General features: G+C 37.7%; 1 protein-coding gene across 3 annotated transcripts in view; it reads left to right on the top strand.

Annotated features, from left to right (window-relative positions):
* Window positions 1-19,006, top strand: part of SLC44A1 (solute carrier family 44 member 1) — a 202,014-nt gene that overhangs the window by 145,818 nt on the left and 37,190 nt on the right. The window contains exons 14-16 of one of the 3 annotated variants that reach the window (XM_045081649.1): window positions 3,552-3,788; window positions 6,557-6,637; window positions 9,617-12,025. In XM_045081649.1, coding sequence (XP_044937584.1) covers window positions 3,552-3,788; window positions 6,557-6,637; window positions 9,617-9,640 — 342 coding nt within the window. In that variant the 3' untranslated portion in view covers window positions 9,641-12,025. Of the gene's footprint in view, window positions 1-3,551; window positions 3,789-6,556; window positions 9,593-9,616; window positions 12,026-19,006 lie in introns of those variants that run through there. The other 2 variants (XM_045081648.1, XM_045081650.1) reach the window with 2 other exon arrangements.

Consider the following 19,006-nt stretch of genomic DNA (forward strand, 5'->3'; position numbering starts at 1 on the left):
TATTGTACTGTATACAAGATGTTACCATTGAAAGGAACTGGGTAAAGGGTTTATGGAATCATTCTTTGTTATTTCTTACAACTATACGTGAATCCAAAATTGTCTTAAAATTTACCATTTCATTTGTAAAACCCCAGAATTCAGGGGCACCAGGTGGCTCAGTGGGTTAAGCCTCTGCCTTCGGCTCAGGTCATGGTCTCAGGTTCCTGGGATGGAGCCCCGAGTCGGGCTCTCTACTCAGCAGGGAGCCTGCTTCCCCCTTTCTCTCTGCCTGCCTCTCTGCCTACTTGTGATCTCTTTCTCTTTCTGTCAAATAAATAAATAAAATCTTTTAAAATAAGTAAATAAATAAAATATTAAACATCTTTAAAAAAATTAAAAACCCTGAATTTAAAAGAAAACAAAAGACAATGCCCTGGATTCCATTTCTGTGGAACCCAAGTGATTTCATGGAATGGAATTAGATTTGGAAGGGATCTTAGCTCCTTTAGTTTAGTGGCTTGTGACCTGTGATCACTGGTCTATAGGGTCCTCCTAGGTAAGAATAGAGATCTACAAGCTATTTAAACATTTTCAACTCCTATAGATAATGCATATTTGCCCAATAAAATTATACCAAAAACCCTACAAAATCTGTTTCTCCACTTCTGTCTGAAATTTTTTCATCTCTATCTGAGAATACTACTTATAACATTAATTATTGGCAGTTTATTTGGCATTGATTAATTAAAAATGAGAATATGAATTATTACTTAAATAGGTGCTATTTTACTGGTAAACAAAATCTTTCAAAACTTGAGTTCTATGTGGAAAGGGCATCATAATTCAAGATTTATGGTGGAAATCAAAGGAAGGAAGAAACAAACAGATTGCCAAGCCCTGTGTTACATGCTTTCAGAATGCTTATTTTAACAATTACGGGATGTGTGTACTCTTAGGTCTCTTTTAAAGGCAGAAAAACAGACTCAGAAAGCCTGAATTTGAACTTGCTTGGAGTCACAAACTAGGAAGCATTAACTCTGTGATTCAGATCTATGTCTTTCTGATTCCAAAACTAGCACCCTTTCCTTCCTGCTTCTCATATCCTGGCCTGTATATGAATCTCTTCTGTTGCATCACCAATAATGTATCCTGTAGACAGGAGAGTCTAAACTTTTTAAATCGGGTGTCTTATTAGGAAAAAAAAAATCTGAGCACACTTCCTAATATATTTATATTTATTAATATATATATATAGCTTTTAATAATATGTATTGTAAAGCATAGTACAAAAGAAAATTTCAATAAATGAGAAATACAATATGAAGTCCTAGGTGATCCGCTTCAATACTCCTTGAGTATGTATATCCCACTATGGAGACCATTGATAAAGACCAGTACTTCTTATAGGCTGTGGACTTTATCAGAATGACCTGAGGTACTTTTTAAATAAATATTGCTGGGTTTCATCTTAGATCCAACCAACTGGACTCCGGGAGTAGGGCCCAGGAATCTGTGTTATTCTCGAACTCCCCAATTGATAACCTAGACCCCTCATCGTTTGAGAGCCATTAATGTATCCTCTGCTTGAATAAATGCATGATGCCCTTTCACTGTATTTGGAAACAATTATTACACTTCTCTGACCTTTTCAGCTAAATATCATGAATTCTCTCTCTTTTTTTTTTTTTTAAAGATTTTATTTATTTGACAGACAGATGACAAGTAGGCAGCGAGGCAAGCAAAGAGAGAGAGAGAGGAGAAAGCAGGCTCCCCATGAAGCAGAGAGCCCAATGTGGGGCTCGATCCCAGAACTCTGGGATCATGACCTGAGCCGAAGGCAGAGGCTTTAACCCACTGAGCCACTCAGGCGCCCCTGAATATCATAAATTCTTGAAGTTGTTTCTAAAGTGACAGTATCCATTCTTCCACCTCAACAGCTTTTATCTCAACATTGGTTTGGTTTGTCTGAGTCACATCTTCTCCCTATAATTGACTTTAACATTTCAAATGTGGCTTGACTTTAAGTAGTCTAATGAGAGCATAAAGAACCTAAGTCCTTCTATAGGGTGGATATCAACAATTTGAAGAAGAGCTATCAAAAACAGTGATTTCATCCTAAAACCAAAAAGCATGAGAGAAAATGGATATAATTAGTTACCTGTAGAAGTCACCCCAGAAAGTAATGGTAAGAGAGGATTCCTGAATGTTTGCCACCAAAAAATGGTAAAGGGTCTTCAAAATTTGGAGCAGACCCAGATTTGTTCCCTAAAATCATCCGAGAAGGGTCAGCTGATAGCCTAACCAATATTTCGTCTAATGCATTATAACTCTTGGTTAAAATAATAGAGAAGGAGAGATGCTTTGGTGTGGATAAATAGTAGGGGAAAGGCAAGAGAATTAATTCTCAAGCTGCCTGTTCTCAGCACTGGACAGGGAAAGACTGCTATGATCCTAGAGGACTCTTTCTTTTCCTTTGTTACTTAATGATGGATGGTAAGGCAAATAAGGGGCTGAGCAAGACTGTGTTTAGGATTCAGTATAACCTATTGCTGCTTTATATCCATATCCAAGTATTTACTGAGTTTTTACCTGCAAAGAATGCTGGAGCTGGCATCGCAAGACCATGATTTAGGTGGTATCTGCTCTTCTACTCTGTGACCCTGGGCAGGTTGCATAGTGTCTCTGAGCACATTTCCCAGTCTATAAAATGAGGATGATGATGTTTGCCATAAACCATTATAGGGACTGAAAAGCTGAACTAAAATATAGTAAAAGAACTACAAGAAATTTCAAGTGCTGCCTGGAAATGATCAGAGTAGGTCATTCTTGACAATAAGCAAATTGGCTATTTCTTGTATTCGTCTATGATGGATGCTTGTGGCAACCTCTTTCCTCACAGGTAATCTAAATTTAAATTTCGTGGCAAATCATATTCAATTCGCCATGTATTCTGTGTGAAATAAAATATGAAACAAAGAAAAAACTCTCAGAGATGTTTGTTGCAGCATTATTTATACCAGAAAACAATAAAAGTCTCCAGATGTAGGAACCCGGTCAAATTTTCTAAGTCCCCTGTAAGATGAAATTATGTGACTAAGTGTTTATGAAACATTTGATAGTGATATTATAAATATTAATGAATAGCTTTTAATGATTCGTATGTATAATGCTATTTCATATATGTAAAAGTGCTTAGAAGTACATAGCAATACCCCGGAATGTCAATAATTTTTTTCTTAGTGCTATTGGGGTCATTTCCTAAAATATGTATACACTTATTTTAAAAATGGCCACAGGTGCTATATATATGGGAAGTTTTAAGGAATAAGCATAATCTTTGGAAAACATGACTCTTTTTTCATGTAAACCAGAGCGTTTAAAGGACGATGTTTTGTTTATGTGATAAACACGTGTATGTATCTGTGGGTCTGTGTGGATGACATACTTCCTAACTTGAGGTGGAATGAATGTATGCAACCATCATTTAAGAATTTTGAAGGGAACTTGAAATCTGCACGTGTTGAACAAACAGTGGCTGTTAAATGGGCTCTTTGTTCTCTCTGCTTCAGGTGCTGATAGTCTGCAGCACAGGCTTGGCTGGGATTATGCTGCTCAACTACCAGCAAGATTACACAGTCTGGGTGCTGCCTCTGATCATCGTCTGCCTCTTTGCTTTCCTAGTCGCTCATTGCTTCCTGTCCATTTACGAAATGGTAGTGGATGTATTATTCTTGTGTTTTGCCATTGATACAAAATACAATGATGGGAGCCCTGGCAGAGAATTCTATATGGATAAAGTGCTGATGGTAAGTACTTCAAATGCCCTCAATTGCTTTAGGGGTAAAAATACGATTCAGAAATTTTGCAAGACATTGTCTGTATTTCATTGCTATTATATGCAACTGAGTAATTGAGGATGAGACCTGTAGTGCTCATGAATGAGCTTAGTCTTGGGGAAATCAGGGAAGGAGCTCTTCTTGGCATGGATGGGACCGTTTATAGCTGGAGCAATAACCATTAGGTAGCCCCGATTCACATTATTTCAAACTCCTGCCTCCCTCTCTGTGATTAGATGGATTAGAATTGACTTTTTAAACCTGCATTTTAGCCCTTGAATTGGACCACTGGACTACTGATGTTCTAAGTGCCTTTTCCTAAAGTGGAGCTCAAAGACTTCCCAGGTTGTAGTACCTGCTTGTATTTCTCTATCACCTTTCCAAATATTATTGCCATCAGACCCATTAAAACTCATTATCCTAAGTATGCCAGGCCAAATTGAAGGTGTTTCATAATGAATACAGATGAGCAGACCCTGATTGTATTGTATTGTTTTCTGTAAGTCAAGATCCAAAGATAAAGGTATTACATTCAGATTCTTTACAGTTACGTTATAGTTACGTAGACTCTGCAGATTCCCTATGTTAGAATCTCAATAGAAATTTTTTAAAATTTAGAAATCCTACTTAAATGGTTCATATACTGTTAACACTGTCAAATACTACCAAATTAAGGATACTTAATAGTACTTTGCTAGTAAGCTGTGAAATGTTCCTGTCTGAAGGGTGGGTAATGTTGAAGACTGAACATTAGACATTGAGTTAACAAGTCCTCTTCCAGGAGCATGGTTTATCTAGTTAAGTCAAAAATAAATATGTCAGGGACGCCTGGGTGGCTCAGTTGGTTAAGCAGCTGCCTTCGGCTCAGGTCATGATCCCGGCGTCCTGGGATCGAGTCCCGCATCAGGCTCCTTGCTCGGCGGGGAGCCTGCTTCCCCCTCTGCCTCTGCCTGCCATTCTGTCTGCCTGTGCTCGCTCTCTCCCCCTCTCTCTCTCTGATAAATAAATAAAATCTTTTTTAAAAATAAATAAATAAATAAATATGTCGGGGGGTGCCTGGGTGGCTCAGTGGGTTAAAGCCTCTGCCTTCGGCTCAGGTCATGATCCCAGGGTTCTGGGATTGAGCCCCAGCTCGAGCAGGGAGCCTGCTACACCACCCCCCTTCTCTGCCTGCCTCTCTGTCTACTTGTGATCTCTGTCTGTCAAATAAATAAATAAAATCTTTAAAAAGATAAAATATAAAAATTAAAATAAAATAAATATGTCGGGAAGCCTGGGAGGTACAGTTGGTTAAGTGACTGCCTTCGGCTCAGGTCATGATCCTGGAGCCCCAGGATCCAGTCCCACATTGTGCTCCCTGCTCTGTTGGGAGTCGGCTTCTCCCTCTGACCTTCCGTTCTCATGCTCTGTCTGTCTCTCTCTCAAGTAAATAAATACAATCTTATAAATAAATAAATAAATAAATAAATCAATAAATAAAATGTGTCAATAAATAAAATAGATTCCTTTTTTCCCCTCTCACAGTCACAAAAATTCCAAATGATTTAGCTGACGTATTTGGTACTGAATATCTTTCACTGAGAACTACATTTTGGCCATTTCCATAATGTCTATACTATAATTCTAACTGGTTGTTCTCGTGATGGAATTTGACTTGTGAGCAATCCATCTCCTTTTTGATGAAGGCATTTGGAAGAATTTGGGGATGGTTGCGTGGCTCAGTCGGTAGAACATGTGACTCTTGATCTCAGAGTTGTAAGTTTGAGCCTCACAGTGGGTTTAGATAAAATCTTAAGAAGAAGAATTACTTGTGGGATGCCTGGGTGGCTCAGTTGGTTAGGCCACTGCCTTAGGCTCAGCTCATGATCCCAGGGTCCTGGGATCAAGTCCCACATCGGGCTCCTCGGTGGGGAGCCTGCTTCTTTCTCTGCCTCTGCCTGCTTGTGCACGGTCTCTTTCTCTCTGACAAATAAATAAATAAAATATTAAAAAAAAAAAAAAGAAGAATTACTTGTTTCTATTTTTTAAACCTCTGATCAAAAGTTGAGTTTAAAAAAAAATAACACTTTTTCTTCTTTTAGTTTTCTTCTGTAAGAATGATGAGTATATCGAATGGAGAAGTGCTCCATAAACTTTGACAAGATAGAGATGTTTCCTTCAGGGTATAATCCCATTTTGACTACTTTTCTACCACAGGTTCTTGTTGTAACTTCCCGTCTTCCTGCTTTATGGAGTAATTTCAAAGCCAAATAGACATTTTTTTTTTAAGTAGCTTATTTCTGGTTTGGTAAAAAGAGTTATCTGAGCTTAGTATCGGTGCTTTCTTTTACCTTCTAGGGTTATTTTAAAGACAGGCCTTCTGGAGTAAAATAGTCTTTGTTATTCCCTTTAACCTTGATATGGAAAAAGTAAAACAACAAATAAAACAAGAATCTATGGGAAAATAGTCCTCTTAAAAATAATTAGGTATTTTCTCTTCCAAATAGAAGTAACATTCTCTCTCTGAGCCTGAGTGAGATGGTCCCAGTGAATGTATGGAAAAAAGATTTTATCTTGACATTGCTGCCTACCCGCACCAACTTAGCAGCTCTTGTGTAGTGATACTATCATTTATTGCTATGTTTTTAGGGCATCCCTTTATTAACATTGAATCCAAAATGTAAACGCTCCTTAGGTTCATCTACCAACCACAATCTGAAGGACCTAAGAATTTATGCCATTTGGTCCCTATTTTGCAGGAGTTTGTGGAAAACAGTAGAAAAGCAATGAAAGAAGCTGGTAAGGGAGGCGTTGCCGATGCCAGAGAGCTGAAACCGATGGTAGGTGGAGATGAGGAGGTGGCCGGCCTCCAAGAGTTTCATTTTCACTTCCTCTCTCTCAGTGTCTTCACTGACTGCACTTCTTCGGGAGAAGCTGTTGTTATCTGTATCACGCAGGATGTTCTGCTCTTTCTGTTTGTGTGTTTACCCATCACTTGGATGGCAGAACTCTTGTCACAACTGAGACCACCTTCTGTAAAAGTAAGCTGAAAGGAACAGTGTCTTTTCCCGGTGCTCCTGGTGGGGAGGGACTGTTTCTGTCCCTAAAGTAAAATTGCCATTTCTCGGGTGGAGGGTGTTTGTTTTGTTTTGTTTTGTTTTTTTCCTTTTTAACTGTCAGTGTTTGGTTTTCATCAGACTGAACATTTGGTTGCACACGTGAACTGACAGTTTGATTTTTGTCATTTTTGGAAGGTGATAATAATTCCTTTCAACTTGCTAAAATTCATATCCCCCACGTTTTTAATATTGGTTTGTTTCTGTTGCTGTCTTTTTTCCCTTGCTGACTTTTTCTTCTGTTGCCTGGATTGTACTTTCTTTGTTTCTTCAGCTATTTTTCAGTAGGAAACAAGGTTATTTCCATCAACACTCACATTCCCCGCTCAGAAAGACAACCGGGTCTTCTCTAACCTCAGCTTGATTGTGAGAAGGATAAATTATCTCTGGTCAGGGAGACGTGTGTATTATAAGTACTGCACTTTATTTGACAAAAAGCAACTCAGTCAGCATAAGAGAATCCTGAGTAGCTTTTCCCATAGATATTCTCACCTCTGCATAATAACAGATGTCTCTCGCACATATTTGTGTAATTACTGCTTATTTTACTAATGTATTCTTAAAGAGCATGTGACTTCAAAATATTATATAATTGCCTACCTCCTTAAATGGTACATTTTAAATAACATGACTTCTCATTGCACGTAACTTCCAAAAGCATGAGATTAAGACTCCTCTTCTTTCTAGTTTAGTAAGTGGTTGATTTCATAGGTCTCCATCTGGAGAAATACATAATGTAAAACAAGCCCATTTAAGTATATAAGCGTAAAGGAAATGGGTTCGTTTAAGGTTGGGGGGGCATATGTATATGCATATGAATATGCAAAATAATTGCATATTCAACCTAAATTGAAGCCTCAGCAGAATGTGTAGATAAAAACTCATTCTCCATAACCCCCTTCCAAGGCCTATTTTGGGGTTGCTTTTAATAGCACTGATGATTATAAAGTCAAACCTTCAGTGTTTAGTTCCCAAGTATAGATCACTCTAATTTTAAGTAAAAGGATGTAGAGCTCTTAGTTTTAAGCATGCATTAGCCAGAACTGCATTGAGTGAGCAAGAGTCACCATCAGCAATGCCCATGGTCTGGTTGCTTGCCTTCCCTATATCTCTCTTACTTGCCACTGGCCAATGGAGAAAGCAGTAAAGATTCTTGCCAACCTTCTGGTGGCATGGGTAAATGAGGAAGGCTTTCTTCGTGTCATTCTTGGCTTATCTTACTTGTTCAGTAAATAAGGTTCCCAGCCTATAACTTTAAAAAGGTAAAATATAAAATCTTAAAATGTAAACCCTCTTCTCTCTACCACTTTCTGTCTTTCTAGTGGTTGGCACTTCTATTAAATCATTTGTCAGTAATAGTCATTTTTCCAAAGGGAGAAATATGTGGAGGTCTACACTATCTTAGTTTGAACCATGAATTGACATGTATTTTTTTTTTTTGCATTATCCTTTAGTGAGAGATAAATTGTGGTAGACCAGATGGCAAGTATGCCTTCTTTCCTCGAAACCCTAATTCATAGGTAATAATAATAGAATTGCCCAAGTTATGTGGCATTCCACCAGAAGCCAAGAACTTAGATTTTTCCCCCTAATATTGCTTTCAGTTTTAAATTATTGTCCTTTAACTCAAACACTGCTTTAAAATCTTCATTCATTTTTTGCTTTTATTTTATATTGTTCATCAGCTCATTGCTTTCAAATTTGTAACAAAACTCTCCACTCTGTCCTGAAATATCTCTTTTATGTGCATTTTTCTGGTGCTTTGGACATTACAGCATTTGATCCCTAAGAATGATGTTTTTATATGGCTTAAAAACTTTGCAGGAGAGAATTTGAGAAATTTCTCGCAGAGTAGTTAAATACTTGAAGCATAATCAATACCTCTCATTCTTATCCCTCTTCTCCATTAGCATGGTTGGAGTTGACCACCATCTTGGATGTGTTCCTAAATAATTACCTGAGAAATTTCTCACTAAAGTTTGGGGATTGGTAGAATTTAGTATTGTTTATTTGTATTTGCTTGTTTTAATTCACATGTTATTCCCATAGATGAAAGTTGTATGAAAGCATCATACCTATTTTGCCATATCTGTACAACCTGCTGTTTAAGTTCACTGGTCTATCTTCTTTCTTAGTGGGATATTTTACTTTAGAATTTACTTTTAGCCTATAGAATAATGTTTAGGGAAAAAAATGAGCTTTTAAATTTCCTTTTTGACAGGGAATCATTGAACTAAAATATAAGTACTTCCAGTTTTCCTCGTGGACTTTTTTTTCTTTCCTTTTTTTTGAGAGAAACTCACTAGTTAAGGAAACGTCAAAGGTTTGTGAGGTCACCCTATACATCTTTGAAAATTATTTTAGAAAAATTGATCACATGTGATGTAGAAGTTGAAGAAGGAGACACTCTGGCCTTCTGCCTATAGGGAAGAATTTATAGAGGAAAGGGAGGGGAAAAACCTGGACACTGCAGCAACATAGGCGGGAGATGTATTCTCTGCATATCTCAGAGCTTACCCAGAAGTGTGACTTTCCACATTCATAGGAATTGCAGCCCCTTGGAATATAGGTTTGGGGAGAAGGGCTCTCAATCCATTTTGCTTTGTTGCCGCTTGTGACCATCTATGTATTTGTAACATCATTCATGATCTCCTTTTAATGGTAATTGTCTAAGATTCTACTCTGTATGACTTTGTTTTCTAGGCTTCGGGAGCAAGTTCTGCTTGAACCTAGCCGACCGTTACGGAACCCATTGACATTCCAAAACAATATATACACATAACTATGTATTTGTGTGTGTGGGTGTGTGTATATATGTATATGTATGTGTGTATATATATGTATATGTATATACACACACACACATAATCAGCCAAAATCAGAGAAAAGGAACAGGGATTTAATACCTTTTTTATGCTTATTTTTGTCAAACATGTACTCCTTTCATACGGGTGGCTTTTACAAGGCAACTGCCGTCATTTAATGTTTTCAATTGTAATTGTCTTAATGGAAATGTTAAGATTCATATCTGATTAACATTTTTAATAACTTAGAGGAGATTTTAACTTTAGTTATTTAAATTAGGTAAAATGATTGTACCGAATTCTCTGTCTAAAGTTTATTCAGGGATGATTTCCCTGATGTGTGCATAAAAATCAAGGTCTTACTTTACTGATGCATAAGTCCTAGCGGGACGAGACTAGGCATATGCTTTCAGATAAATAAGGAGATACTCCAATCAGTTTTCCCCAATCAAAGAAGCCATGTCATTTTACTTTTAGAAACATACTAGTGGACTCAATATGGGAATTTTCATAATAGCTCATGCATTTGTCAGCCAACATTAAAAAGTAACCAACTCCTCAGGTATTTGTAGTTTACCCTAAGCTTCTATAAGAGAGTAGGTTAAAAAGAAAAGGGTAGATAATCTTTCTTATGCAAACTTTGTTCTTATAGTTTGTCTTTCTTTCATTTCTTACTTTAGTAGCACCCTCCACACATTGGTGTGACTGATTTGAAGGGAAGCTGGGGCGCCCAGCAACGTTAGCCTTTAAGTTTCCGTGTATTGATTTGCAGATTAAGTAATGCTGGGAGGAATAAAAAAGGGAGAGAAACTTGGAACACAAAGCATTGCAAATTCCAGTGCTTGGGCTTCTGCTCCTAAGGACCTTCAGTGGCTCCAGGCTAAGTGGCCATTTTATTCAAATACTTGCTGTAAAATCTGAAACCATACTGGCAGGTGCTCCTCTCCTCTGCAATTCATTAAATATCCAGAATTCTACAATGTTTAACTGAAGAATTGGTTATGTTTTGATCCTCAAGTGTTGAATATTCTTTTTGTTCGGGAATGGGTTTGGGGTTTTTTTTTGTTTCTCGTTCTTTTTCTTTTTTATTCCTGAAGCTTACCAGATATGAATGGCTAATATTCCATTGTTCTGCTTATTGTAATGGTGAATGCTTTAAGGAAAAAAAAAAGTGTAATTTGCTAAGAATAATTCATGATCTGTTTATGCGATAACTCCTTTTTGTTACGATTTTTTTAAAAAAAGCTATTTTTGTTAATGTAAAGTAAATATTTCAGAGCAGATTTTTTAAACTTATTGCACTAAATACAGGCTCTGTACAAAAAAAAAAAAGCCTCAGCATTTTATCATTCCATGGAAGAAGAATCTTTTGAAAGAAAGCATTGCCTCTTACCAGAAGTAGACAGTGAGTTAGACCGGTATTATGGAAATGCATACAATTAATGTCACTAGGGCTTAATAAGCAGCGGTTTGCTCATGTGCTTGCTTTCAAAGGGTTAGACCTTTAAATTGCTGCAAAAGGTAAATTGTATTTTTTTCTTTTTTTTTTTTAGTATCCGTGTTCTTTACTCTAGCTAGGCTAAAATTTGCTAAATGCCTTGGTTTCTTTTCAAAGCTCATGTAATATTTCTGATTTTTCAGAATATTTGCAATAAGAGTCTGGATTAAAAAAAAAACAACAACAACAAAACAAAATACACACAGTTAAGAGCTCTTATCTTGGCAAGACCTGGGAAACCAACATTGTGAGAATAGCTATTTTGAAACAATAATCCTCCAGAAGTTAACATCTAACATCGCCAGACAGTATCATTGTACTCTTTTTGTATCCTCTGAAATGGAATAAATATAATTATGTAACTAACAATTATCCAAATAGATGAGAGAGCAAATCATGTAAGAAAATTCAGAATACCTTCTGTTTCATAGCCACACAGATTTTGGACATTAAGAGACATTGGGAACTAAATTTAGGATTGGAAAAAGTTTGCAAGATGAGTATCAGAACAGAAGACATTCTAGGAGCTAGCTGTTTTAGGAGATGTCCCTCCAAAGTGACCTGATGGAAGTCTTGAATTTTGGAAATTAGGTTCTACTCACTTGGACATCCCAGCATCATGGACTCTCGCTGCTCCCCTGTTCATTTGCTCGCAATCTCAGCTATTTGGAAACCACCAGGAATGCTTTCTAATTATCATTTGCAACTAGAACTGTAATCAGAAAGAAATTTTGTATTTTTGTATAACTTGATCGTGTGCCATTTTATATAACAGGTCCTGTTTTACAAATAAATTTTGTTTTACTAACATTGTGTTTAGAAATTATGATCTATGTGTAACCATGTCATTTGAGTTCCAAATTAATTACTAGGCTGTGTTCCCTAAGTAAATGTGTGTGCCACATAGGTAGATATATGCTTCTCTGCATATATGTGTTACCCAGGCACATACAGAGAGATATTTAATGTAGAGAATATCACTCTCATATGAGCTTCATTCCTTGATACATTTTATAAAGCCTCACAGAGGCTTTTTAGCAATATTTCAATGTTTTGGGGTTATGTTTGGATATTCCTGCTGCCTCTTTCATTCATCGCGAGTCATTCTTCAGCTAGCTCTGGGCTGCCTTACTGCTATTCAATGCTCACTGCCTCCATCTTCTGCCCAAGTGAGAAGAATAGATGAAGAACAAAAATTATCTGTGATATGTGGTGACCTGAAAAATTTTAGAAGCCATTGACTCTGTGTTGTGGTCTGTGTCTTTTTCTGTGGTGGATCTTCAAAGTCGTGTTCAGTACCAACATCTCCAGAGTACAGTTAAGGTCCTCCAGTGTAAGTGGTGATCATGGGGACCCAAGCATCACTGTGGGTTCTGCCATCAGCAAAAGGCTCTGGTACCTGATTTAGACTTTGCAGGCTCCTGCCTCAAGAGGAAGTGCTGCAGTCATATAAAGTGGAAAGGAAAAGGTCATATTTCAGTATAAATCCAAGAAACCCATCTTCTAGGGGAGGCTTAACCAGTACTTAGGTAAACATTAGTAATTTAGCTAGGGCATTGAGATTATATAATCCTTGCATAGATGAGCAGAGCTCAAAGCAGGTTGTTCCTTTAAACCATTTAATGCAATGCTTAATGTTTAGGATTAGAGCTTTTATCCTATCCTATAGCATGATTAAGTCCTATGTTACCGCAATTTAAGTAGTTTAACTGTGTGCTGGTCCCCAAACTTTTTGTGTAATGGTTGGAGAAGAGGTACTCACTGAGTCTCTTTTAAAATTATGCTGGAAATAAGTTTTTTTTTTTCTTTTGTAGAGATGTTCCTTTACTCTTCCATTTTTTTTTTTTTTAAGCAAAGAACATTAAGCTGCCAATTGCCAGTACCATTGACCTTGGTATCTGCCAAGGGCCCTTGTCTTTCCAGGGCAGTTTCAGGACTTCATCCCAGTTGGGCTTAGTGAAGAGATGACTCCTTCCTTTATCCTGATGCTGACCTGCTGCTTTATACCAGAGTAATGCTTCTACCACCAGAACTATGGGCACCGAATTATCAGGGCATATCCGTGCCCCCCAAATTTCAACGATTTCCACCATGTGCCAGTACTAGCTAATAAAGGCCATTTCAGGAGATCTTCCCCCACCCCTAAACCACCGCAACGACAAAATAGAACTGTAGGGTCAGTCCCAAAACCAGAGCTGCCAATTATGGTGACCTAAGCATTTTATTTTGTCTTTGGTCAGTAACCTCATTTATATTTCTGGAGTTTCCAGTAGCCTTAACGTAGCCTACAAGACATTACCTTCAGAAAAGTCTTTAAGCTTTCACCTTTCAATAAGTTCTCTACTGCTTTTTTATTGCTACTTAAAAAAAAAAAAAAAAAAAATCCTGAGAGTCTGGAGGCTTATAAATGCACCTGCCAGAGTTAATTTCTGTATTCTTTTCATATATTCCATCTGACAGATAGGAGTGCACTATAAGGGCTTGCCTAGAGTTGTTAAGACGTGGTCTGTGAATATATATTGGAAAATTGCAGGTTCATAAGTAAATACACATAAAGCAGAGATTTGTGTATTATAAATTCACAGCATAGACTGCCTTTTGCTTTAAATGCATATTCATGTATCTTTGTGTACTCAGGATGCATATTAGCCCTTTTGAAAAGTAGGCACTGTTCAGATACAGTGGCTGTTTTTGAAATTAGCTCATTTTTGATTAGCGGCACATAGCCTAAATTTTGAAAGCAGGACATTTGAATGTGCCAAGAGAAAAATCTAATGCTTGTAACAAACTTCAGAAAACAAAACAAAAAACTATGTTGTATACACTTGTCAGTTTAAAACAGCACACTTGCCCCATTCAGATTTCATAAACGTGAGCCAAATTCTTACTCTCCACATTTTAAGAGAAAACTTTAATCTAAGATTCAAACTTTTAAAACAACTTTCTTATAGAAGGCTTCAATGCAAAGTTTTTAAATTTGAGAATTTCTATGGAAAACCTTTCTATAGAAATACTACAGTACTTTCTTTCCCATCTTCAGGATTTTTATATGCATAAAAAATGGCAAATGGTGTTTCAGTATTGCATAAACAATGATCACTTTTGTAAATGACATGGAAAGGATTTTAGTTTGATATTTTCTAAAGGAACTCAATAGTAAATTTGTGGAAAAGATATGAAATTATTAGGAACCAAAATATTAGGCAATTTTATTCCATTTTGATACTCAAGTTTTACAACTAAAATGATTTCCTGAGGAATAAATACTCCAGGCCAGGGTACTCGGAATAATGAAGCTTTTAGGTTACTCAAGGTCAAGTCAAGATCTAGCTGAATATGAAATCACTGTAATTCCCAAATGTTTCAAGAATTTCTGTTTTACTTGCTAAGACCTGAATTTAATATTTAATATTAAGCAGGTTCTTAATCTTTTGAGAGAACTATGGGCCCCTTTGAGAAGCTTATGAAAGTAATGGACTCTCTTTCTCTCAAAAGCACATAGTACATTTATGAACATTTGAAATGGTAATAGAATTTCAGGACCCTCTATCTGCCAGCCTCCAACCCACCATCCCCTTAAGGCCTAACACACACAAATCAAAGGCTGCCCTAAAGTTGGTTTGATAACATGTTTTGAAATAAAGTAGTGATTGGGCCTCCACTAAAAATACTTCTAATATGGTACTTACCTACTTATAACTTGGAATTATTTGTATAACCTGAAGACTTTGATTTAGTACTAGCTTTGGAAACCGAAACCACACTAATCTGAAAGGAGTAAGAAAATGGTCAACACTGAATCTTCAAGAGTAAGATTTCATTCCTTGGAGGTGTGATGGGGTGTGTTGGGGAGGGATTTTGGCAAGCTACCCAGTTTTTTGCAGTGGACAAAAAAATCCAAGAATCTTATAATTATCCATCAACCAAAGCACTGGATTCTTTTGTTTCTCAAATATGACAAATGCTATCAGGATCACTGTCCAAAAATACGTCATCAGTCATTGTGACCAAGAACAGTTGAAGATGATGAGAAATTAGCAAACTCGGCGTAGTTTACAGTTGACAATATTTTAGTGGAAAGTTGGAGGAGCAGATGCTGGTGGGTGGGAGGAAGGGAATTCAAACGTTGTTTTTCTTCCTAGTTACATCAAGGAGGTGTTTCTTTGTTTTGACTGTTTTTGAGCCTTTGGCCACTCTGCCAACAAGACTGTGCCTCCACTCCCCTGCATCCATCCCTGCTTCTTTAGGGAAGCATGTGGGTTTCTTCACATCTCAACCCTACTATTAGGTAAGCGTGCTGCATCTACATGGAGGGACCTCAAGACCCTTAAAAAAAGAGCAGGCAGAAATCCTTAAAGAGTTTGAAGTTCTTTTAAGATTTGATTCCAGTGAGTCATGATTTGTAGTCAGACATCAAACCCTTACCTACATTTTCAAGCTGAAGGAAGCAGTGGGAATCTCATAACTGGCTGGAGAAGAAAGGAGAGTCAGCTCCCTCCCCCACCCCGCACCTCCAGAAGAGCTTTAATGAACCTTCTACAGTAGCAAATGGAGAGACCGTGGGTGGAAATTCCCATAACAGGTGAAAAAGGGCCTAAGTCCACTGTAAGTATCTGCATTTGACATTCCTTTTGTTGTAGACATGTATGACTTAGAATGTTCTGATCCTCCCATCTGAATCTGATCTACCCTTCCCATCCGATTGGAATGTAGTTTGAGTTAGTTATTTTTTTCAGGAATTTGTGTTAAATCATTCTGTGTAAGTAAAATTAAGGACTGAAAAGAAGACTTGAATAAATGGGCATGGAACTGAGAGGAAGCTCCAGCCAGCATCCCACGGACCATTCTACCTGCCACTAGAAAATGTGAGCACTCTCTATTTACCATGTTGATCACCAGGCCAAGATTCATAAATTGTGTTAGATACCTCACAGGAATGAGACAATAATAAGACAGTGTCAGGGGCTGATGATTTGAGACAGAGACTCTTAAGTAAATTTTCTCCATCATCTGGGTTCTTTCCAGTAGTAGTGTGTGCTCAGAAGTTCTTTTTGGCTCCTCTTGTTTCTGTGCTGGTTTTGAGTTTCGGAGACTTAGCACAGGGAAAGTTACCTTTCTTCTATGCTGCCTTAGTGCTACAAGATTATATTGTGTTGCTGAGGTTTTCTGACTTCTTCCTTCCTATAAAAGGGTAATAGGGGCTCCATAATGAAAAGAAGTTTCAATGGTATTGTCTCAGAATATTCTTGACCACTGAATGCACTTCAAACAGGTCTTGTACCCAATGAAATAAGTTTAGTGGGCTGTTAGCTGATCTGATTATAGGAGGAAAAACATTACAACCAACCAACCAAAAAGTAGGGAGAAAAGTATGGAGGGCACCTAACAAAATTACAGGGGCTCTGGAAAAACAACCAAAGACAAAAGCATATCTTCTGCAGACCAAAGGTCCAACTTTTAAGTACTTGCTGGCTCAGCCTATCTGAACCTTGGGAGTATAGAGTAGAAGTCCTAGAATAGGCAGCTGAGCTTTAAGATGAGTCAGTGCAATAGGGACCTGCTCTTGATCTCTCAGGCTCTGAGGCTTATATCCAGTGTCCGGCCCAGCCCAGGGTATGGATGGGGTGATAGGAATAGAAAACACGCATCAGTGTGTCTTGATCACTCACTGTTGTGTGATCCAGCATGAGAAATATGTTGTGGTGCCACATATTTCTTAACCTGATGCCTTTTTGTCTTTGTCATTTTCTTTTGCCATTTGCATCCTATTTCATAGTGTCAAAATGGATTCTTGTATCATGTCCTGTCTGTCCATTATGAACTATAGGATCAGAGTTCAGCCTTCCATGAATTCTGCAGTTTGGGATCCTTTCCCTTAGGGTCATTTTGAGCTTTTCCTTATCCCAGTGTCACTACACTGTATTCAGGTGGGGGAACAAACATGTAGGTGCTTGCACATGCCCCACAGACACGGTTGTAGCCCTACTATTTGTGACTGTCATTGTTGACACAGTGCAGACTTTACAGACAGAGCATTATGCTCTCAGAGGACTTTAAAAATATGTATATTAAGCAATTAACTTTCTGGAGTTATCAAATCTTGCTGGGAAATTAACTTCCAAGAGCTCTGAATTGGATGGAATTCCATCTGGCTTCAGAGTACAATGAGCCTCTATGAAATGGAGCTTTGAAATGTTTTTCTTGTGCAGAAATATGAACTAGAAAAAAAGTGCTGATCCAATGCTAAGTTTTCTCTGTGTACTGACTCAGTTGCCAGAATTATAATGAAAACTGTATTTTAGTCTAACAAATGTATAGAATTTTTTATGTAATAAATAAAATTTTATAGGAAAGATTGTCATTGTCTACTGTGTTGGAACACTTTCCCATGTCCAGGGTGGTGATTAATAGTAGTGTAAGGGAGGAAGATAATTTTCCCCCTACCCTTCTGAATTTTTAGTTGAGACCTCTCCCCCCATAACAGAAGACAGATTAATGAGAGATAAGCCTACTGAAGTGTATTAACATGTATACCTCATGTATACATGGGAGATACCCAGGGAAAATTGATTACCCCCCCCCAAGGTGGCTTAAAATTCAAGCTTAAATACCATCTTACTAGGGAAAGGGGAGTGAGGTAGCTTTGTTAGGGGAGAAGAGATGATTTTTTTTTTTTTTTCTTGGAGAAGAGATGATTTTTAAGAAAGGTGAGTGGCCCCTTAGAAGAATAAAGGAGAGTTAAGACAGTTTGTGAAAAATTTTGCCTGGGTGTAGTGTTGACTTCTTGTCCACTGTGATAAATCTTTTCCCCAGTTGACGAACCTCCCAAGAACAGAGTTGATGACAGTTGAGTTCCTTTTGGAGGATCTGTCTTAAGGTAGGTCAGGAGAGTTCAGAGAAGGCCTCTTCCTGCATTTACTACTTTTCAAGTACCTACAGTTGAAAATGATCAATATACCAAAATGGCATTTTGGGAGATAGCGTGTTTTGAAATCCTAAAGTCCGATTTTGGGGCAGCATATCCTACTTGTCAATGGGAAGTGATCTTTGGCAACATCTTGACCTTCTTGGATTAGGTCATTATGCTGCAAGGGTGCCCTAGAATTTTCCAGTTCTTCCTTTCTAGCCCTCTCAGCATGTCCTAGCATCCTTGAAGTGCACAGTATAAAAATGCTACAGACTAAAGAAGTACAAAGCTCATCCACTGCCCGACCAAGCTTGGGTCTGAGTTGCCTTGTGAATGCTAAGGTTGCAACTGAATAAATCATTACGTAGAATAGAAAAAAAGCCTCTTCGATCACATTTACAATGGAAAACACTTTTGTCTGGTACCGTGCCCTGCACATAACTTGAAGCCTAGATCTGTGCTGAGTTAGTGGGTTTGTGAAGCTGTGGTATGCCCTCAATTATACAGTGGCTGTGCCCCATTAAAGCTTAGAAAAATCAAGTTTGTTTAAGATGAATTGTATTTTAAATGATACTGAGGACTAAGGAAGGGGATGTTCATAAGTCGAAGACCTTTTGTACTACCAATAAACCTCTCCTAATTTGTTTCATAATTTTGGACTTCGAGTAGCTGCTCTACAGACTGCTTTTCATTAGTAAACATGAATGATGCCCAGATGATAGCCCCAGATGTTTATCTATACCACCTTGCCAAAAGTTGTGATAGGACATTTGTGAGGTATCCTTAAACACTGGAAGTATTTGACATACTGAAGAATATTAGTAAGTCTAGACTGTTAATTCTTTTTTTCAGCGGTTCTGTTCAAATTTATACAATTTCTTGTT

This window comes from Mustela putorius, unplaced genomic scaffold (assembly GCF_011764305.1).
Source record: "Mustela putorius furo isolate JIRA1106 unplaced genomic scaffold, ASM1176430v1.1 tig00000580_pilon_pilon_pilon, whole genome shotgun sequence".
NCBI classification, from domain to species: Eukaryota; Metazoa; Chordata; class Mammalia; order Carnivora; family Mustelidae; genus Mustela; species Mustela putorius.